This window comes from Dermacentor variabilis, chromosome 3 (assembly GCF_050947875.1).
Source record: "Dermacentor variabilis isolate Ectoservices chromosome 3, ASM5094787v1, whole genome shotgun sequence".
Taxonomy (NCBI): domain Eukaryota; kingdom Metazoa; phylum Arthropoda; class Arachnida; order Ixodida; family Ixodidae; genus Dermacentor; species Dermacentor variabilis.
The window spans coordinates 221,150,220-221,166,789 of record NC_134570.1 but is presented as its reverse complement, the minus strand read 5'-3'; the positions used below and the strand labels follow the sequence as shown (position 1 = coordinate 221,166,789).

The 16,570-nt window shown below is 46.4% G+C and overlaps 1 protein-coding gene across 3 annotated transcripts in view; it reads right to left on the bottom strand.

The window, feature by feature from the left end:
• Window positions 1-16,570, bottom strand: part of LOC142576653 (uncharacterized) — a 165,698-nt gene that overhangs the window by 141,840 nt on the left and 7,288 nt on the right. For all 3 annotated transcript variants that reach the window (XM_075686874.1, XM_075686876.1, XM_075686875.1), the window contains exons 4-5: window positions 10,459-10,508; window positions 2,074-2,128 (exon numbers count right to left, since the gene is read on the bottom strand). In XM_075686874.1, the coding sequence (XP_075542989.1) occupies window positions 2,074-2,128; window positions 10,459-10,508 (105 nt within the window). The remainder of the gene's footprint in view (window positions 1-2,073; window positions 2,129-10,458; window positions 10,509-16,570) is intronic.

Genomic DNA, 16,570 nt, shown 5'->3' with positions numbered 1-16,570 from the left:
CAAGTGGCATGATTGTGCACGCAAATGAAAAAGGTTGGATGACCACGGACTTGGTCGCTGACTGGATTTATAATGTTTGGCGTAAGAGACCCGGCGGCAGTTTGGGTCTGTGTGGGATGCTTGTGCTCAACGCATTCAGGTGCCACCTTGACGAGCGCATCAAGGACAAGATGGCGGCATGCAACATCGACCTTGTCGCGATACCCGGCGGTATGACATCGCAGCTCCAGCCGCTCTATGTTTGTTTGAACAAGCCCTTGAAAGATTCGGGCACTCTACACCAAATGGCCTGTCAGTGGCTGCCACGAATTCACGCCCGCCAATGAAATGAAGCGTGCCTCGCTGCAGGACTTTGCTGGATGGGCGAAAGATGCATGGTGCACAATCCCGTCTGCCATGGTCAACAAGGCCTTTAAAAAGTGGGGCATTTCGAATGCCATGGATGGCACTGAGGATGAAGTGCTTTGGTCTGTTGATAGCAATAAGCAGTTGTCTGAGCGCGACGATGAGTGATAACTATTGCCCCACGCGACTCGTATCGGCACAGTGAAAATCTTGGTGGTGAGGTACACCACTTCCATTTGTGTTTTTATTCATCGCAGCTTTTGTGTATTGGGAATAAATCTGTTTTTCCAAATGAGAGAAAATAGTATTTCTATATGAAAGCACGAGGTGTGCGGTATTGTACTTTCTTTTTTTTTTGGTCATGGAAAACGGGTGTGCACTACAATCGAGGTTCTTATTTTTTTTATTTTTTGGTCACGGAAAATGGGCGCGCGTTACACTCGAGGGCACATTACAATCGAGTAAATACAGTATTTCATATCAGCAATGCACCTTTCTCACAACATTTGACGTTAACAACAATCTGTGTCTGTAGATGCCGATGCAAACAAGTGCACTGCTTCGATAAATCTAGCGTGGAAGGCTGCGCTCGAAGACTCCTTGAATATGCGAAATGTCTAAATAATGTTTGAAGATAATACAAAAAGCGAGCTCCAAGTGCAGAAATCAGCGACAACAAACTCCAGGGCATCCGTGTCGGCAAAGGGAACTCAACGTACATTTATCGACCATACTGTTTACACAATAGCGCACTCACACTGCTCACCCAGTAGTCATTGAGTGCTTCATGGCTTCCAGGAATGACATTCTGCTGTGCAGAAGCTATTAATAATGATTCGCGATCCACAAAACGTAAAACTGATGCACAATCAATGTGGGAGCAGGTACACAAATCAACCGGCGAAAGCCCCGGCACCTTTCCAAAACGTTTACAGCAGCGTGCGGCAGAGGGCAGCACAGGAAAATGAAAAAGGCAGATTGGAGATTGCTGGAAGAAGCCGTTGTCCTGCAGTGGACATAAAATAGGCCGATGATGATGATGTGTTCAAGCTGCATTATCTGGAACACTGAAGCCTGCTCGAATATTAACTAAAGATTCAGTTGCCCAATTTGTTTGAGCAAATAAAGATATGTATTCATCCACCTGTTTTGAGATGTAGCTTAACACAGAATCCTTTGCTGTACACAGTATAATAGTGCTATCCATCTCAGCACATGTAAATGAGTAAAGCTTCACAGAAAAAGAAAAAATTGTGCAGATGCTATCAACGATGATTGTCAATGTAAGTGAATAGCCCGAACGAAGAACCAGCAAGCAACCATTCTTTTTTTTTGCTGCCATGCTGACCACAAAGTACAACAGTCCTCCATGCCTTCACATCCCGAAGCTCTCCCCACAATGCGCCCTTTCCTCAGCACTTTGTATTGCAAGTTCAACCACCGACATCCAACTGCGACACGGCACGAAAATTGGCAATAGAAGCTAAGGCGGCTATATGCTTTAAAAGGGGAAAGAAATCTCTCATTAAAACTTCACCACCGCCTCCACCAAAAAAGAAGAAGAAAGGGCAATTGTCTTGGCAGTTTTAAATAAACATTCCAGATTGATTCAATGCTCATGTCCTTTGTTGTCTCTTTTACAGTACAACTAATAGCGAATTGCATATAACTAGATGCACTTTGAAGACATATTTTGCATACCTTGACGATCTGAGAATCAAATCTTACCGCTTGCCAATGGTGGCGCCTCAATTTTGACCTTTTGCAGCGTCTGGATGCATGCCTGAAACAAAGAATCAACACTGCATCTTGGACATGATCTGCATTAATACAATTCTATTCTAATGTCATTCGAAGGCAATACATTTTCATTCACCATCAATTCCAAAAATGAATAAAGGGAAAATCAGACATCCACTAGTTCGTAGCAATTGCTACAAAGGAAACCCATACGAGTTCCTAGAAAGAAAAGCCTCATAGTTGAAGAAAAATTCGTCCTGGTCCAGGACGAATTCCAAAATTTAAGGAAATTGTTGGCCAGGGGCTGTATTCTATAACGGTTCGCTCTCACAAACACCACTGGTCAGCGCTTTGCTGTTGTCATCCCTGGTAGGCATGACAACAAATTTTGTTGTCGTCACACAGGTTGTCAATGATCTGGAAAGGAACCCGTCGTCTGCTACAAGAGGAACCGCGGAGAAGTGGTTCGCTTGAGGGTCCCGCGCGGTGGCAAGCATGATCTCGAGGGTTGCTAGGGCAACTGTGTCCGCCTGCTAGTCTCGCGCTGGCCGGCGCGAAGAGAGGGTTGCCGATAGTGGCTTCTTTGGTTGTGTTGTTGGCGAGCGTTGGCCTAAGACAGCCACGTGATGAGAGGCAACGGTGCGATGTGTACGAAGGCGAGTTGCGAAGGCAGTTTAGGCGCCCGAAAATCAGAATGCAATGAATTTGCAATGAGCTAGAATATCGTGGATCTAGTAGCGTTTACACGACGACGTAAGTCCTGTGCGCGCTAGGGTTTTTTTTTTTTCGCTTCAGGTTGTTTTCAGCAGTGTGTCTGGAATGTAGAAGCTATTGGGTTGTCGCAACCGTCAGTCAGTCGCATCATTACCATCGTCACTAGGGTCATTACGATTGAGGGAAAAGAAAAAGGCGTGTGAGATTTCTCTCCACGCTGCAGGAGAAAGCTGCAGTGAAGAATGTTTCCTTGGCTGCAGCAAGTTTCTTGTAGTTGTGGGATGCATGGACGGAACGCTCATCACAATCGTCCACTCTAAGAAGCTCAGCCACGGCTAAACGAACTCCTATTAGAGCCGCAGCCTACACAAAGAGAACCGCTTTAATTGCCAAAAGGACTTCTTCTTGGGCAAGTTGGTGCTTAGATTTCCTAGGTATACTTTGTGGCACAAAATACATTCCTTGAAAAGGGACAGAAGAAAGGAAGACAGTGAAGCGGCAAACTACCAGCTGTTTAGTAACAGCCTGAAAAAATGTATAGAAGAAAAGACAACTTCCGCTCATGCGCAGGGAGCCAAGGTGTGACAGAACAACATGGTCATGATAACATACTTTGGATAAGGCACATTTCTCCGGAATATAATACGATAGATGTATCGCTGATACAATCAGACCCTTTCTTTTTAATATAAAATGCTTCCAACAGCTCCCTTGCAGTTTGGTCCCTACTTTTGCCAAGAATCAATACTTGTTCAAAGCATGGCATACAACGACAGGCTTTACAGTGCGCAGGAAGATGTGCCTTGCCATACTTAGCGATATTATTAGCGTGCTTCAATTGCTTAACGCTTTGATTGCTTAAAGTGTGGCGCACCAGCTAGCAACAAAAAGAAATGAATAAAGCAACTCAGATAAAATTAAACCACTAGCAATATAGCAATTACTATATCGTCCTCGGGCAGGCAGCCAATGGAAACTGACCCTTGTAATGTTTAACACCCGAATCCTCTCATGTGAGGCTAGCTTAGCAGACATTGTTTGGGATATTATCAGCCTTAGTGAGATTAGAAGAACTGGTGAGGCTTACACATTGCTGAATAACGGCCATGTCCTCTGCTATAGCAGTCTCCCAGATAAGAAGCAATACAGGGTAGGATTCCTAATCCATAAAGACATAGCGGGCAACATTGACGAATTCTACAGCATCAACGAGAGGGTAGCAGTAATCGTAATCAAACTCAATAAAAGGTATAGATTAAAGGTAGTACAAACCTACACTCCAACATCCAGTCACGACGATAAGGAAGTAGATAAGTTTTATGGAGATGTTGAATTAGCGATGAGAAAAGTGCAAACTCAGTATACTGTAGTAATGGGCGACTTCAATGCAAAAATTGGGGAAAAAGCAGGCTGGTGAACAAACAATTGGCAACTGCGGCGTCAATTGTAGGAATGCTAGAGGAGAGATGCTGGTAGAATTCGCAGAAAGGAATAAGCTTCGAATAATGAACACCTTTTTCAGGAAGCGCAGCAACAGAAAGTAGACCTGGAAAAGCCTTAATGGTGAAACAAGAAATGAAATTGACTTCACGCTTTCTGCTGATCCCAGCATAGTGCAGGATGTAGAAGTGACAAGTAGGGTAAAGTGCAGTGGTGATAGTTTAGTGAGGGCTAGGATTCACCTCAATTTGAACAAAGAAAGAGTAAAATTGGTCAAGAAAAAACAGGTCAACTTAGAGCCAGTAAGGGTAAAAGCAGACAAATTTAGGCTAGTACTTGCAAACAAATATGCAGCCTAGGACAGAGAGATGATAATGATGACATAGAGGTAATGAACAAAGCCATAATGAGGCTGGCTTCAGAGGCAGCAATTGAAGTGGGAGGCAAGGTACCAAGGCAACCAACCAGTAGGCAGCTCTCCCAAGTAACAAACGACCTAATAAAGAAACGACAAAGAATGAAGGTGTCCAACTCAAGAGATAAGATAGAATTCGCGGAACTGTGAAAACTGATCAACAAGGCGAAAATAAGTGATATTCGAAACTATAACATGAGAAAGACTGAAGAAGCCGTAAAAAATGGACGCCAGCGGGAAAGAAACTTGGCATAGGACAAACCAAGATGTATGCACTAAAAGATAAGCAGGGTCATATAATCAGCAATCTCGAAGATACAGTAAAAGCAGCGGAAGAATTCTGTACTGGCCTTTACAGTACCCAGGGGACTCAGGAGTACTCTATTCAAAACAGTAATGAACAGTATACAGAAACTCCTATAACTAGAGATGAGGTCAGAAAGGCCTTGCAAGACATGAAATGGGGAAAAGGGGCAGGAGAAGATGAAATAACAGTTGATTTAATCAAAGGTGGAGGAGATATTGTCACAGACAAAGCCACAAGAGACTTCGGTCGACGCTATAGATCTCTTTATATATCGCTGTCCTGGCACCATCGTCGTTCTCTTCTTCTGGGAGCCACCCAACATGCCCAGCATGTGGCACCGAATCGCACCGAATGGCTGTCAGCTGTGTCGAGGCCGTGGCATTACCCCCCTCCCTAGAAGCATCGTCTCGATGCGGAACATTGATGCACTGGAGATTGCCACGGGGATACTGTTAAGAGAGATGTAGATGGTGAGAGAGTTGTGGGACTTTGCGTTCAGCGGGAGTTCAGCAGCCTGGGATCAGCATCTTCTCTCTCGTTGCCCTATGACACCGATGCGCTTCGAGAGCTTGTATGTAGTGTCGTGCGTGAGGAGCTCGATCGACTACAGGAACTGCGATTTCAACCGACCGTAACATCCCTCACAGATATAGTCCGCGAAGAAGTCCGCCAGGCGGCACAGCCATTCGTGCAAACCAGACCTGAAGCCACCCCCGTACTGACTTATGCACAAGCAGTGAGGCTACCTGCGCAACCTGGGAACCATTGCAACCCGCCTTCTTCTGAAGAACCTCTGTGCCATCTCCAGGGCCAAGCTTCACGTACAAATATGTACGGGTCCACGAGCCCCTGAATCAATACGCGAAAGTGAGACGTGTGGCGCACACCTGACTATCAGCCACTCTGCTTCCACTGTGGCGAAGCGGGCCACTTGTACCGTGCCTGCTACTACCAAAGAATAGGACTCCAGGGCTATCACCCTGACGTTCGTCGCCTCTGTGAGGGAGAGCGCCCGCGAGAAATCCAGCAATATCTGACCAGTCAACCTTTGTCGCCGCACGCGCAGTTCCCACCGGTTGAACAGTCCCTGCCAACGACCCGACCTCAGTCTCCACAGAGGCGCCAGTCACGATCACCACCTCCTCAACGATCAGCGTCACCTAGCCGCTACACTACGTTCTCCGCTTCTGTGGGCAACCGGCCCACGAGCCCAAGTCGGGGAAACTAAGAACAGCGACCTCCGGGAGTGGGGCCGCTGTCCAACGCACTTCGAAAGATCCTTGCTGACACCCCGACACCACTCCGCTCTTGTCGATACTGGTGCCGATTATTCTGTCATGAGCGGACAACTGGTTACTGCACTTCGCAAGGTGACGACACCGTGGCCAGGACCTAAGCTCCATACAGCCGGCGGTCATGTTCTCACGCCGATCGGCAAATGCACTGCGAGGGTACAAATTTGTGAGGTCACATTTGTCGGTTCATTTATTATACTGGCAGAGTGCTCTAGGCAGGTCATACTCGGCATGGACTTTCTTCGGGAGTACGGCGCAATCATAAACCTTCGCAAGTTGCTTGTCACTTTTTCCAGCGAACATGCAACTCATTCAAACAACTCCCACCCACAGTCCACGGTGTTACGCGTTTCGGGTGACTGTGCTACTTTACCACCCCGGAGTACTGCGTTGATCACTGTAGAAACAGACGATGATCCTCCCCATCTCGGAATCGCTGAAGGCAATCTGTCAGTCTTGTTGGCTCGACAGGTTTGCGTAGCCCTCGGCATCTTGCAGCTGTCGTCCTGGACTGCTCAGATTTTAGTGACTAATTTCAGTCATGGATACCCAGCACCTCCACCAGTTTGTCACAGACGAAGCCACGAGAGACTTCGGTCGACGCTATAGATCTCTTTATATATCGCTGTCCTGGCACCTTCGTCGTTCTCTTCTTCTGGGAGCCACCCAACATGCCTAGCATGTGGCACCGAATCGCACCGAGTGGCTGTCAGCTGTGTCGAGGCCATGGCAATATAATGCTTGAAAAACTGGTGGCTCTCTGTACGAAATGTCTATCAACTGCAAGTGTCCCAGAAAACTGGAAGAATGCAAACATTAGACTAATCTACAAAAAGGCAGACATTAAAGAACTGAAAATTATAGGTCTATTAGCTTACTGCCAGTATTAGGTACATAAAATATTCACCAAAATAATCTCCAATAGGATAAGGGCAGCACTGGACTTTAGTCAACCAAGAGAGCAGGCAGGTTTCAGTAAGGGATACTCTACAATGGATCACGTCCATGTCATTAACCAGGTTATCGAGAAATCCGCAGAGTACCACAAGCCTCTCTATATGGCTTTCATAGATTATGAAAAGGCATTTGATTCGGTAGAGATACCAGCAGTCATAGAGGCATTATGTTATCAAGGAGTACAGAACGCTTACATAAATACCTTGTAAAATATCTACAGAGATTCCACAGCCACCTTAATTCTACACGAGAAAAGTAGGAAGATACCTATAAAGAAAGGGGTCAGACAAGGAGACACAATCTTTCTAATCCTATTCACTGCATGCTTAGAAGTATTCAAGCTATTAAACTGGGAAGGCTTAGGAGTAAAGATCGACGGCGAATACCTCAACAACCTTCGGTTCGCCGATGACATTGTTCTATTCAGCAACAATGCAGACGAGTTGCAACAGATGATTGATCACCTTAACAGAGAGAGTGTAAGAGTGGGGCTGAAGATTAATATGCAGAAGACAAAGATAATGATAAATAACCTGGCAAGGGAACATAAGTTCAAGATCGCAAGTCAGCCTCTAGAGTCTGTGGAGGAGTATGTTTACCTACCGTATTTACACGATTGTAAGTCGACTCGAATGTAAGTCGACCCCCCCATATCGCTTGACCGGAAAAAGAAAAAAAAGAAAAACCGAAGGCGCATTCGATAACGAAAATTTATTAGTAGCTGACATGGTCACTGGACTACTAGTCTTCACTAGTGCTGCCATCGTCATCGTTGCTGCGTTCCCACGGCGCGTCGTGGTCCAGCGAAATTTCAAATTTGGTAAACGACCCCACCAGGACATCTTGCAGAACAGCAGCCCACGCCAAATGCACCCAACCACACGCAGACGTCAGGGAGGCTCTTTTGACAGGTCTGGTTGGCGTAATTTCGCAGTCTTCTGCCGCCAGCCTCTCGTACTCACGGCAGAGCAGAACCTTAAAATTAAGGCGAAGGTCCGGGTTTGTTTCATGACCACGTCACACTTCAGTGACAGGGATCGATCACGCATTTCAGCGACGCTGCCGCAAGCTTAGCCTACAGCTCCGGAAAACGTGCAGACTTCGGCACGTGGGAAATTTCTCACTTGCCGCCACAGGGTGAAAATTTCGCTTCGCTGCAGTCGCCACTCTCGCACCACCCGTTTAGAAACATCGAAATTGCGGCCCGCAGCGCAGTGATTTCTTTCTTCGGCGTAAAGGATGGCAGCCCCCTTGAACGCTGCTGTGAACGAGTGCCGAAAGATTAGTGGGCCTGCAGCACTCATGACGACTGGGGAAGCATAGAAGTAGCACGTAGCCGGCAGTCAAGTGGAGCGCGTCAAAAAGTTGGTCAAACCAATGCCAATGCCTTTAAACAGGGAAAGAGAAACCCGCGAACGGTGTCTGCTCTTCCATGAACTACCGATACTCCCCGCAAGCGCCGCCGTTCTAAGGGTGTCGCCGCAAATGGGAACAGCGGCTCTTCCATCAACTATCGACACCCCCCATGAGTGTTGCATGCACTGTAAGACTCTCAAAAATGTTGAAAAACCCTTCCGAAAAGCAAACAAACAAGCGGGATAGCGAAAAGATACGGGTAGGACCATAGAGCAAACATAAAATTGTAACTACGTTGTAGCTCTCGTTGGTATCGCTTTTTTTTGGGCGGTGCCATGTTTTGGTTTCGATTGTAAGTCGACCCCCCAACTTTAGACTTTCAAATTTTAAAAAAGGGGTCGACTTACAATCGTGTAAATACGGTAGGTCAATTAATCACAGGGAACCCAGACCATGAAAAGGAAGTTCACAGAATAATAAAAATAGGTTGGATCGCATACGGCAGACATCGTGAGCTCCTGAATGGGAGCTTACCGTTATCATTGAAAAGGAAAGTATACAATCAGTGCATTTTACCGGTGCTGACATACGGGGCAGAGACTTGGAGACTGACAAAGAAGCTTGAGAACAAGTTAAGGACCATGCAGAGAGACAGAAAGAGAGCGGTTTGGATTAGAGAGCAAACAGGTATAGACGATATTCTAATAGACATTAAGAGAAAAAAATGGCGCTCGGCAGGTTATGTAATGCGCAGACTAGATAACCGTGGGACCATTAGGATGACAGAATGGGTACCAAGAGAAGGGAAGTGAAGTAGAGGACGGCAGAAGACTAGATGGTGCAACGAAATTAGGAAATTTGCGGGTGCTGGTTGGAATCGGTTGGCGCAGGGCAGGGGTAATTGGAAATCGCAGGGAGAGGCCTTCGTCCTGCAGTGGACATGAGTAGGATGATGATGATGATGATGATATCAACCCAACATACAAACAAAAATGATGACGTAACCTTGCGACACAATGCTGCACATTCATTGGTCTCCCTCGCGCCGCGACATTCCACTATTTCTCTGAGTGACATCACCTTGAAGTAACAGCCAGACCGAACCGGTTCCAAAGCGAACCATTACAGAATACAGCCCCAGTACACTTAGTTGGGCATGTTGTTTTAGCATAATGATGAGCTATGTAAGTCCCGTCTTCACCTATCATTCAGTCTTTTAAGCGCATTTACATCATCTAAACTGTGGGGTTTTACATGTCCCAACCACAACTTGACTATGAGGCATGCCGTAGCGGGTGACCCCAGACTGATTCTGACTGCCTGGTGTTTGGGCACCCAATGCACAATACAGAAGTGTCCTTGCATTTCACCCCCTTCAAAATGTGGCTGCCATGACCAGGATTTGATCGCTTGAGCTTGTGATAGCAGTCTCATACAACAGGCACCCACACGCCACTGCAGGCATCCATCAGTTCTTTCTGCAGCACTGTGGCTTCTGCGTATCCAGGATAAGCTACTTGACACTGCGAATTATAATATCCTGAAGAAATGATACGGAGAAAATAATTTGATGACAATCCAATATTCAGTTTTCAGAGAAGAAAGGATGTGGGAACTTCACAAGAACACTAAAGTGAAAAGTATAAAATAAACTTAGGTTGATAAGCTATGCTTCTGAATTTGCAAAAATGTCAGTCTTAGCATTAGTGAGGTACTCATAGGCTAGGAACAATGAAAGGTAAGAAGTTGATGGTACGTTCAAGCCATGCTGGTCTGAATGCCAATTAGGGGTTGCCTTTATGAGTGAGCCACACTGTACATTCACACAGCCAATGCGCAAGCATTTGTTTTATCTTCCTGACGATTGGTAAACCAGAAAGCAAACTCACAGCCAAGTCATCTTCGACAGTGACTGTCCGGACAATTGGTATGATTTCATCTGAAAAAGAAAGGTCCAAGCACATTTAAATCAAATGACCCAATTAGAAAACAACAGATCTGAGAGGCTGCTGAAAGTCGCATTTGCGCAGTGTGAAAGAGCTTCTTGAATGCTTCAAAATAAAATTTAAAAAAAAAGCTGTAATGCCAAGCTATTCAAGCGATTTATTCCTAAAATATACATAGCCCGACATGGAGTACATCACTACAGGAACTAGAATATACAGAAGCTGTACAAAAGCTTTGTCTAAGAGAAAACTATAATTAAACGCGTGGATCAGGCATCAATTTCACTGCATATACAAGAATATGCATGATTCAACAAGTCAACTGCATGCGTTTTCTTGTGGAGGCCTTTGCTTTCTTCTTTTCTTTCTTGCAATTTTCTGAGAAACAGATAAATCTATAGAACCACGCAGAATTTTGCTGTCTCTGACAACAAGAATAGGTAGTGTAGAGGACTATCAACACAATTTGCACAGCTAGTCAATCAAACATGATGCCTGAATGTCACATTGCCACCGCTGATAACGTAGACGCCAATTGGCAAACAAAGGAGCACACTCACATGAGTATACGAGTTTGGACCAGGCTGAAGGTTGGGCAAGAACCGATGTTAAAATACAAAGTCTGTATATATAGAGCTCCGTGTCATCATGCTACATGGTTGTATGACCACTACAGGTGCACTGCACCATCCCCTTAAAAACCCAAAACATTGACTGAGAGATCCGCAGCACCACATCACTTAACATTATTTTAAGAAAAATTGAGGTTCAACATATTAAACATGCATAACAAGATTACCTTGCAAGACAGACCAGAAACTTCTTTGTTGAATCAGAAAATTAACAGAAAACTATTTTATATTTGCACACTATTGAGCATTATGCTGTTATTGAGAATGAGATATTTTAATTTTGTTCTTTTGTCTTCTTCATTCTTTATTTTTATTTTTGAAGTGCATTGCTTTGTCGTGTCCTTTGTTGCTACTCAGTATGAAATCAGTTAATTGCCAGCCCACTTGAAGGCAGCAGTTGCATATGTGGGCAGGAAATGTATTTAAAAAAATTTAATTTCGGAGTTTAACGTCACAAAACCATGATATGATTATGCTGCACACTGTAATGGGGGACTGCGAATTAATTTTGACCACCTGGGTTTTCTTAACGTGCACCTAAATCAAAGTAAATCAGCGTTTTTACATTTCAGCCCCATAGAAATGCAGCCACTGTGACTAGATCGAACCTCCCAGATCGAACCTCGAGCTCATCAGTTCAATGGCATGGCCACAGAGCTACTGTTGCAGGTGAAAATGTATTTGTATAGGGACGGGGCCACATAGTACCATTACTGTTGTTGTTTCAACATGCAATGTGAACCAGGCCGCCAGCTCCAGATATGTTGGTCATTGTAAAGGCTCTAAAGGCACTTATTAGTCACCGGCATTTTGAACTGACCATTAGAGCAGGCCACCGACTCCCAGTATGAGCGGCGTTCCCCGAGCAAAAGCGCTGGAGGGATACTGGGAAGTGCTGGAGAGCATGGCCCACTATAGCATCCCTCTTCTTCGCTACAATTATCCCTGGGAATGAAAAGGGAGCTATCTGGTGACCTAACAGCTCCTCACTATGAGTGGATCATAGTACAGCTTGAGGCGCTCGACATCCATGACGGCACATGTCCGAAGACGGTTCAGTGGGTTCAATGACGTAGTTGAAGGGGGATGCACATTTGATGACACAGTAGGGCCCTTCATACTTGGGTAGTAGTTTTGAAGAGAGACCAGGTGCAGCAGAAGGGACCGAGAGCCACACAAGCACTCCAGGAAGGAAGGTGAGTGCAGAAGTGGTGTCATCGTGAGTGCTCTTCTGGCGCTCTTGGTCATTGGAGGTAAAGGCCTGAGCAAGATCGCGGCACTCTTTAGCATGTCTTGCCATGGCAGAAATGGGCGCACATTCAGATTTATTTGGCCAGTATGGTAGAATTGTGTCGATGGTGTGCGACGGGTGCCTACCGTACAGTAAGAAAAGGGGGTGAAAAGCCGGTGATGCTCTGAGTAGCGGTGTTGCACGCGTAGGTAACCAAGGGAAGAATGACACCCCAATTTGTGTGGTTGGAGGCGACGTACATGGCAAGCATGTTGCCAAGCGTACAGTTGAAGCGTTCTATAAGGCCATTGGTTTGAGGATAGTATGCAGTAGTTGTACGATGAACAACGTGGCACTCTTTAAGAATGGTTTCAACTTCTTTGCACAGGAAGACACATCCACAATCATTGAGCAGTTCCTGAGGTGGCGCATGATGCAGGATGAATCGACGAAGCAGGAAAGAGGTAACATTGCGTGGTGTAGCTGCCTGGAGGGCAGCAGTTTTGGCATGTCACGTGAGGTGGTCGACTGCCACAATGGCCCAGCAGTTTCCAGCTGATATCAGGACAAATCAATGCCGACGCACCCAAATGACCGGGTAGGACTAGGTAAAGGTTGCAAAATGGCTGGCGAGAGGTGGGGTGCAGCTTTCCAGCACTGACCATCAGGGTGAGAGCAAACGAACTCCTGAATGGAGTTGTACATCCCTCGCCAGTGGTGCCGCTGTAGAAGGCATTGATAGGTTTTAGAAACTTCGGAGTGTACATACTGTGGATTGGCATGGAAAGCTGCACATACTGGAACGCAGACTGTGAGGTACTACTAACAACTCGCCAATGCCCTTCGGGGTTATAATTGCATTGATGAAGCAGGTTGTCACAAATGATGAGCTTGACGATGCAACGTGTGAGTGGTTGGTTGTGCTGATGAACCAGAAAACAAGTCTCTGTAAGGTAGGCAATCCAATGGTCCTTGTGCTGCTCAGAAGCGATGGTGGTAAGGTCGAGCAAAGAAATGGTAAAATGGGATAGTGAGCAGCAGGCACTGTCGTCCGGTAAGGGAGAGCACGAGAGGGTGCGACATCAGAATGCTTGCGTCCGCTGCGGTACAGCACACGGATATCATAGTCCTGCAGGCATAGTGCCCATCGGGCAAGACGGCCTGAGGGATCTTTCAAGGACAACAGCCAACATAGTGCATGGTGGTCCATGACTACATCAAATGGATGGCCATACAGATAAGGCCGTAACTTAGTAAGAGCCCAAATGATGGCCAAGCATTCTTTTTCTGTCAAAGTGTAATTGGTCTTTGTTTTCGTAAGTGTACGACTTGCATGAGCTCTGACATACTCAGGAAACCCTTGTTCGCACTGGGCATGAACAGTGCTGAGGCCAACACCGCTGGCATTGGTGTGCACCTTAGTAGGGGCTGTCATGTCATAATGGCGCAAAATTAGTGGAGACACTAGCAAACAAGGGAGCTTTGTGAAGGCCTTGTCGCACTCAGACGACCACGAAGTGAGGAGTCCGTTGATTCTAAGTAGCTTCGTCAGGGGCAATATGATGCCAGCAAAATTGCAAATAAAGCGTCTGAAGTAAGAGCAGAGACCTGTGAAACTGCGCAATTCTTCGACAGACATTGGCTTAGGGAATTCGGCAATGGCCCAAAGTTTGGCTGGATCAGGGAGTATTCCATCCTTGTATTCGACGTCACCTAGAATTGTCAGCTGCCAAGCTGCGAATTGGCACTTCTTTAGATTTAGTTGCAGGCCAGCATTTGTTAAACACATCAAAACACACCGGAGCTGTTGAAGGTGCGTGGTGAAGTCAGGAGCGAAAACTACAACATCGTCAAGATAGCACTATCATGTGTGCCACTTCAAACCGCATAGAACTGTGTCCATCATGCGCTTGAAAGTTGCCACCACATTCCAAAGTCCAAAAGGCATTACGTCAAATTTGTATAAGCCATCGGGTGTGACAAAAGCTGTGTTCGGCTGATCGGCATCTGCCATGGGTGCCTGCCAATACCCTGAGTGCAAATCTAGAGATGAAATAATTCTGCGCCTTGTAGACTGTCAATCATGTCGTCTATGCACGGGAGAGGGCAGACGTCCTTGTGAGTGAGCTTGTTGAGGCAATGGTGATCACACAGAACCATCTTTCTTTGTAACAAGGACAATAGGGGATGCCCATGAACTATTACTGGTTGTATCACCTCATGGCGAAGCATGTCGTCGACTTGTTCGTTGATTACACGATGTTCTACAGGAGATACACGATACGGATGTTGCCGCAATGGCGGTTGCAAGCCAGGGTCAACCCTGTGGTGTCAGCGTCACCACCATGAATGCCACCCCAGGCACGCCTGGTGAAAGGACATGAACGCAGGCCGGTATCAGGGCGAAGAACGTTTTTATTCAGCGAGCAGCCACTTAAATAGGTTATAATGAACTACAAGAGCGCCCCCTGAAGGCAAATCAGCTTGGTTTGAAAACGAAATCCTCAATATCACAAATCCGATGAGTAACAGTTGACGTCCAGCCCAGGTAAGATTGCCCTACATCGAAAGAACGAAATTGTTCTAAGAGGCACAAAAGCTGAGACCGCAGGACCGGTGCAAGGTCATCGGCAATAGAAGAACCGAACACATCACTGGGCGATAGGTCACACGTAGAAACAGCACTGAGCACATTGGAACTAGCACAGTAATGTTCATCGGGCGCGTCCATAACTTGCACATCCTTGATTGTTTCTAGATTGCCAAGACATTCACCTCGGAGCAGCATCACAGGGTATGGGAATGGGTTGCAAATGAAAATGGTGCTGGAGCCCTGTGTGATGTCCACTGTCGCAAAAGGTAGCAGCAGACCTTTCCGAGTAAGAAAGCAATCAGATGGAGACAGTAGTGCAACAGCACCTGGGATTCCACTGAAGTACAAGGGCACGACCGTTGACGTGTTCAGAGGAACATGGGAGTCGGCTTGGACAAGTAGTTTCCTTGAAAGCGAAGAAATGTTGGTGAGCAACAAATCTAACAATGGCAAGAGTTCTATTTCTGCCCGTGCACAATGGATATCGATGGAGTAGGAGGGGCTTGCTGGGATGCGTCTTCAGGCATGGTTGAGCGTAGGGCACGGGATCGAAGTTCCAGGATGGACATCGTAGGTTGAAGCACCTTCCACCACTTTTAAAGACATTTATTAGTCACTGGCATTTGGGTCCGAACATTAGACAGGGCACAGACTCTCAGCACGAGCGGCATTCTCCAAGCAAGAGCACCGGAGAGAACGGCCCACTACAGTGCAGTCCACTTATAGCGATATCGAGAAATACGAAAAATATTATCATTATAACCGATGATCGCTATATCCGAACTGCCATTAAAAAAAAAAAAATCTGAACGTACCTTTGTAGCTACAAAGCCAAATTCCCCACTTGCACTAAAGAACAGATGTTGCAGAAAGTAGGCTGTGAAAAACAAAACTTTATTTCTAGCACCAAAGATCCTGTCAAGCAAGGTGTTCTGGAACAATCTGAAATCTGTACTTGTTTTCGTGGCCATTTCAGTTTCACAACCGTGGTATGCATAGCTTCCAGCTGCTGCGCAAACACTGGCGGCAATCCTTTGGAATGCAGAAAATCAATTAAGGAGTCAATCGATGACAATGCACTTTGCGCGGACATGGAGGTTGGGGTCAAGGAGCCACTGTCAATCTCCTTGTCACTGTCGCTGCTGCCGTCGCCACCATCGCACAACACTGCCGTCTGTCGTGCAGAACACCTTCGGCGATCGCCTCGTCAGTGATCTCATCATAGAACGAGGCAGCACTGTCTGCAGTCAAGAACTCTTCCATCAACGCACCACCTGTCACTGTGTCACCAGTAGCGAAGTGCTCCCAGAGCTCGGTTAAGTTGGCGGCATCCACCGTGTTGGTCTCCCTATCAGCAGGGAGGGTAGGTTCGTCCTGGCACACAACGCCCGCCTTTTCGAAGCAGTTTCGCATGGTGGACTGCTTCACCTCATACCATGCACCATAGGCAATGCACACGGCCTTCAAAAGGCTGATTTTCAGGTCAGCCATGGCCCAACGTGCCAGGAGCTGTATGGTCAATGACTAAGATTAGCCTCTCCAGCATGCGCCACCGATATAAAGCCTTAAAGTTGGCTATCACGCCGGGGTCCAATGGCT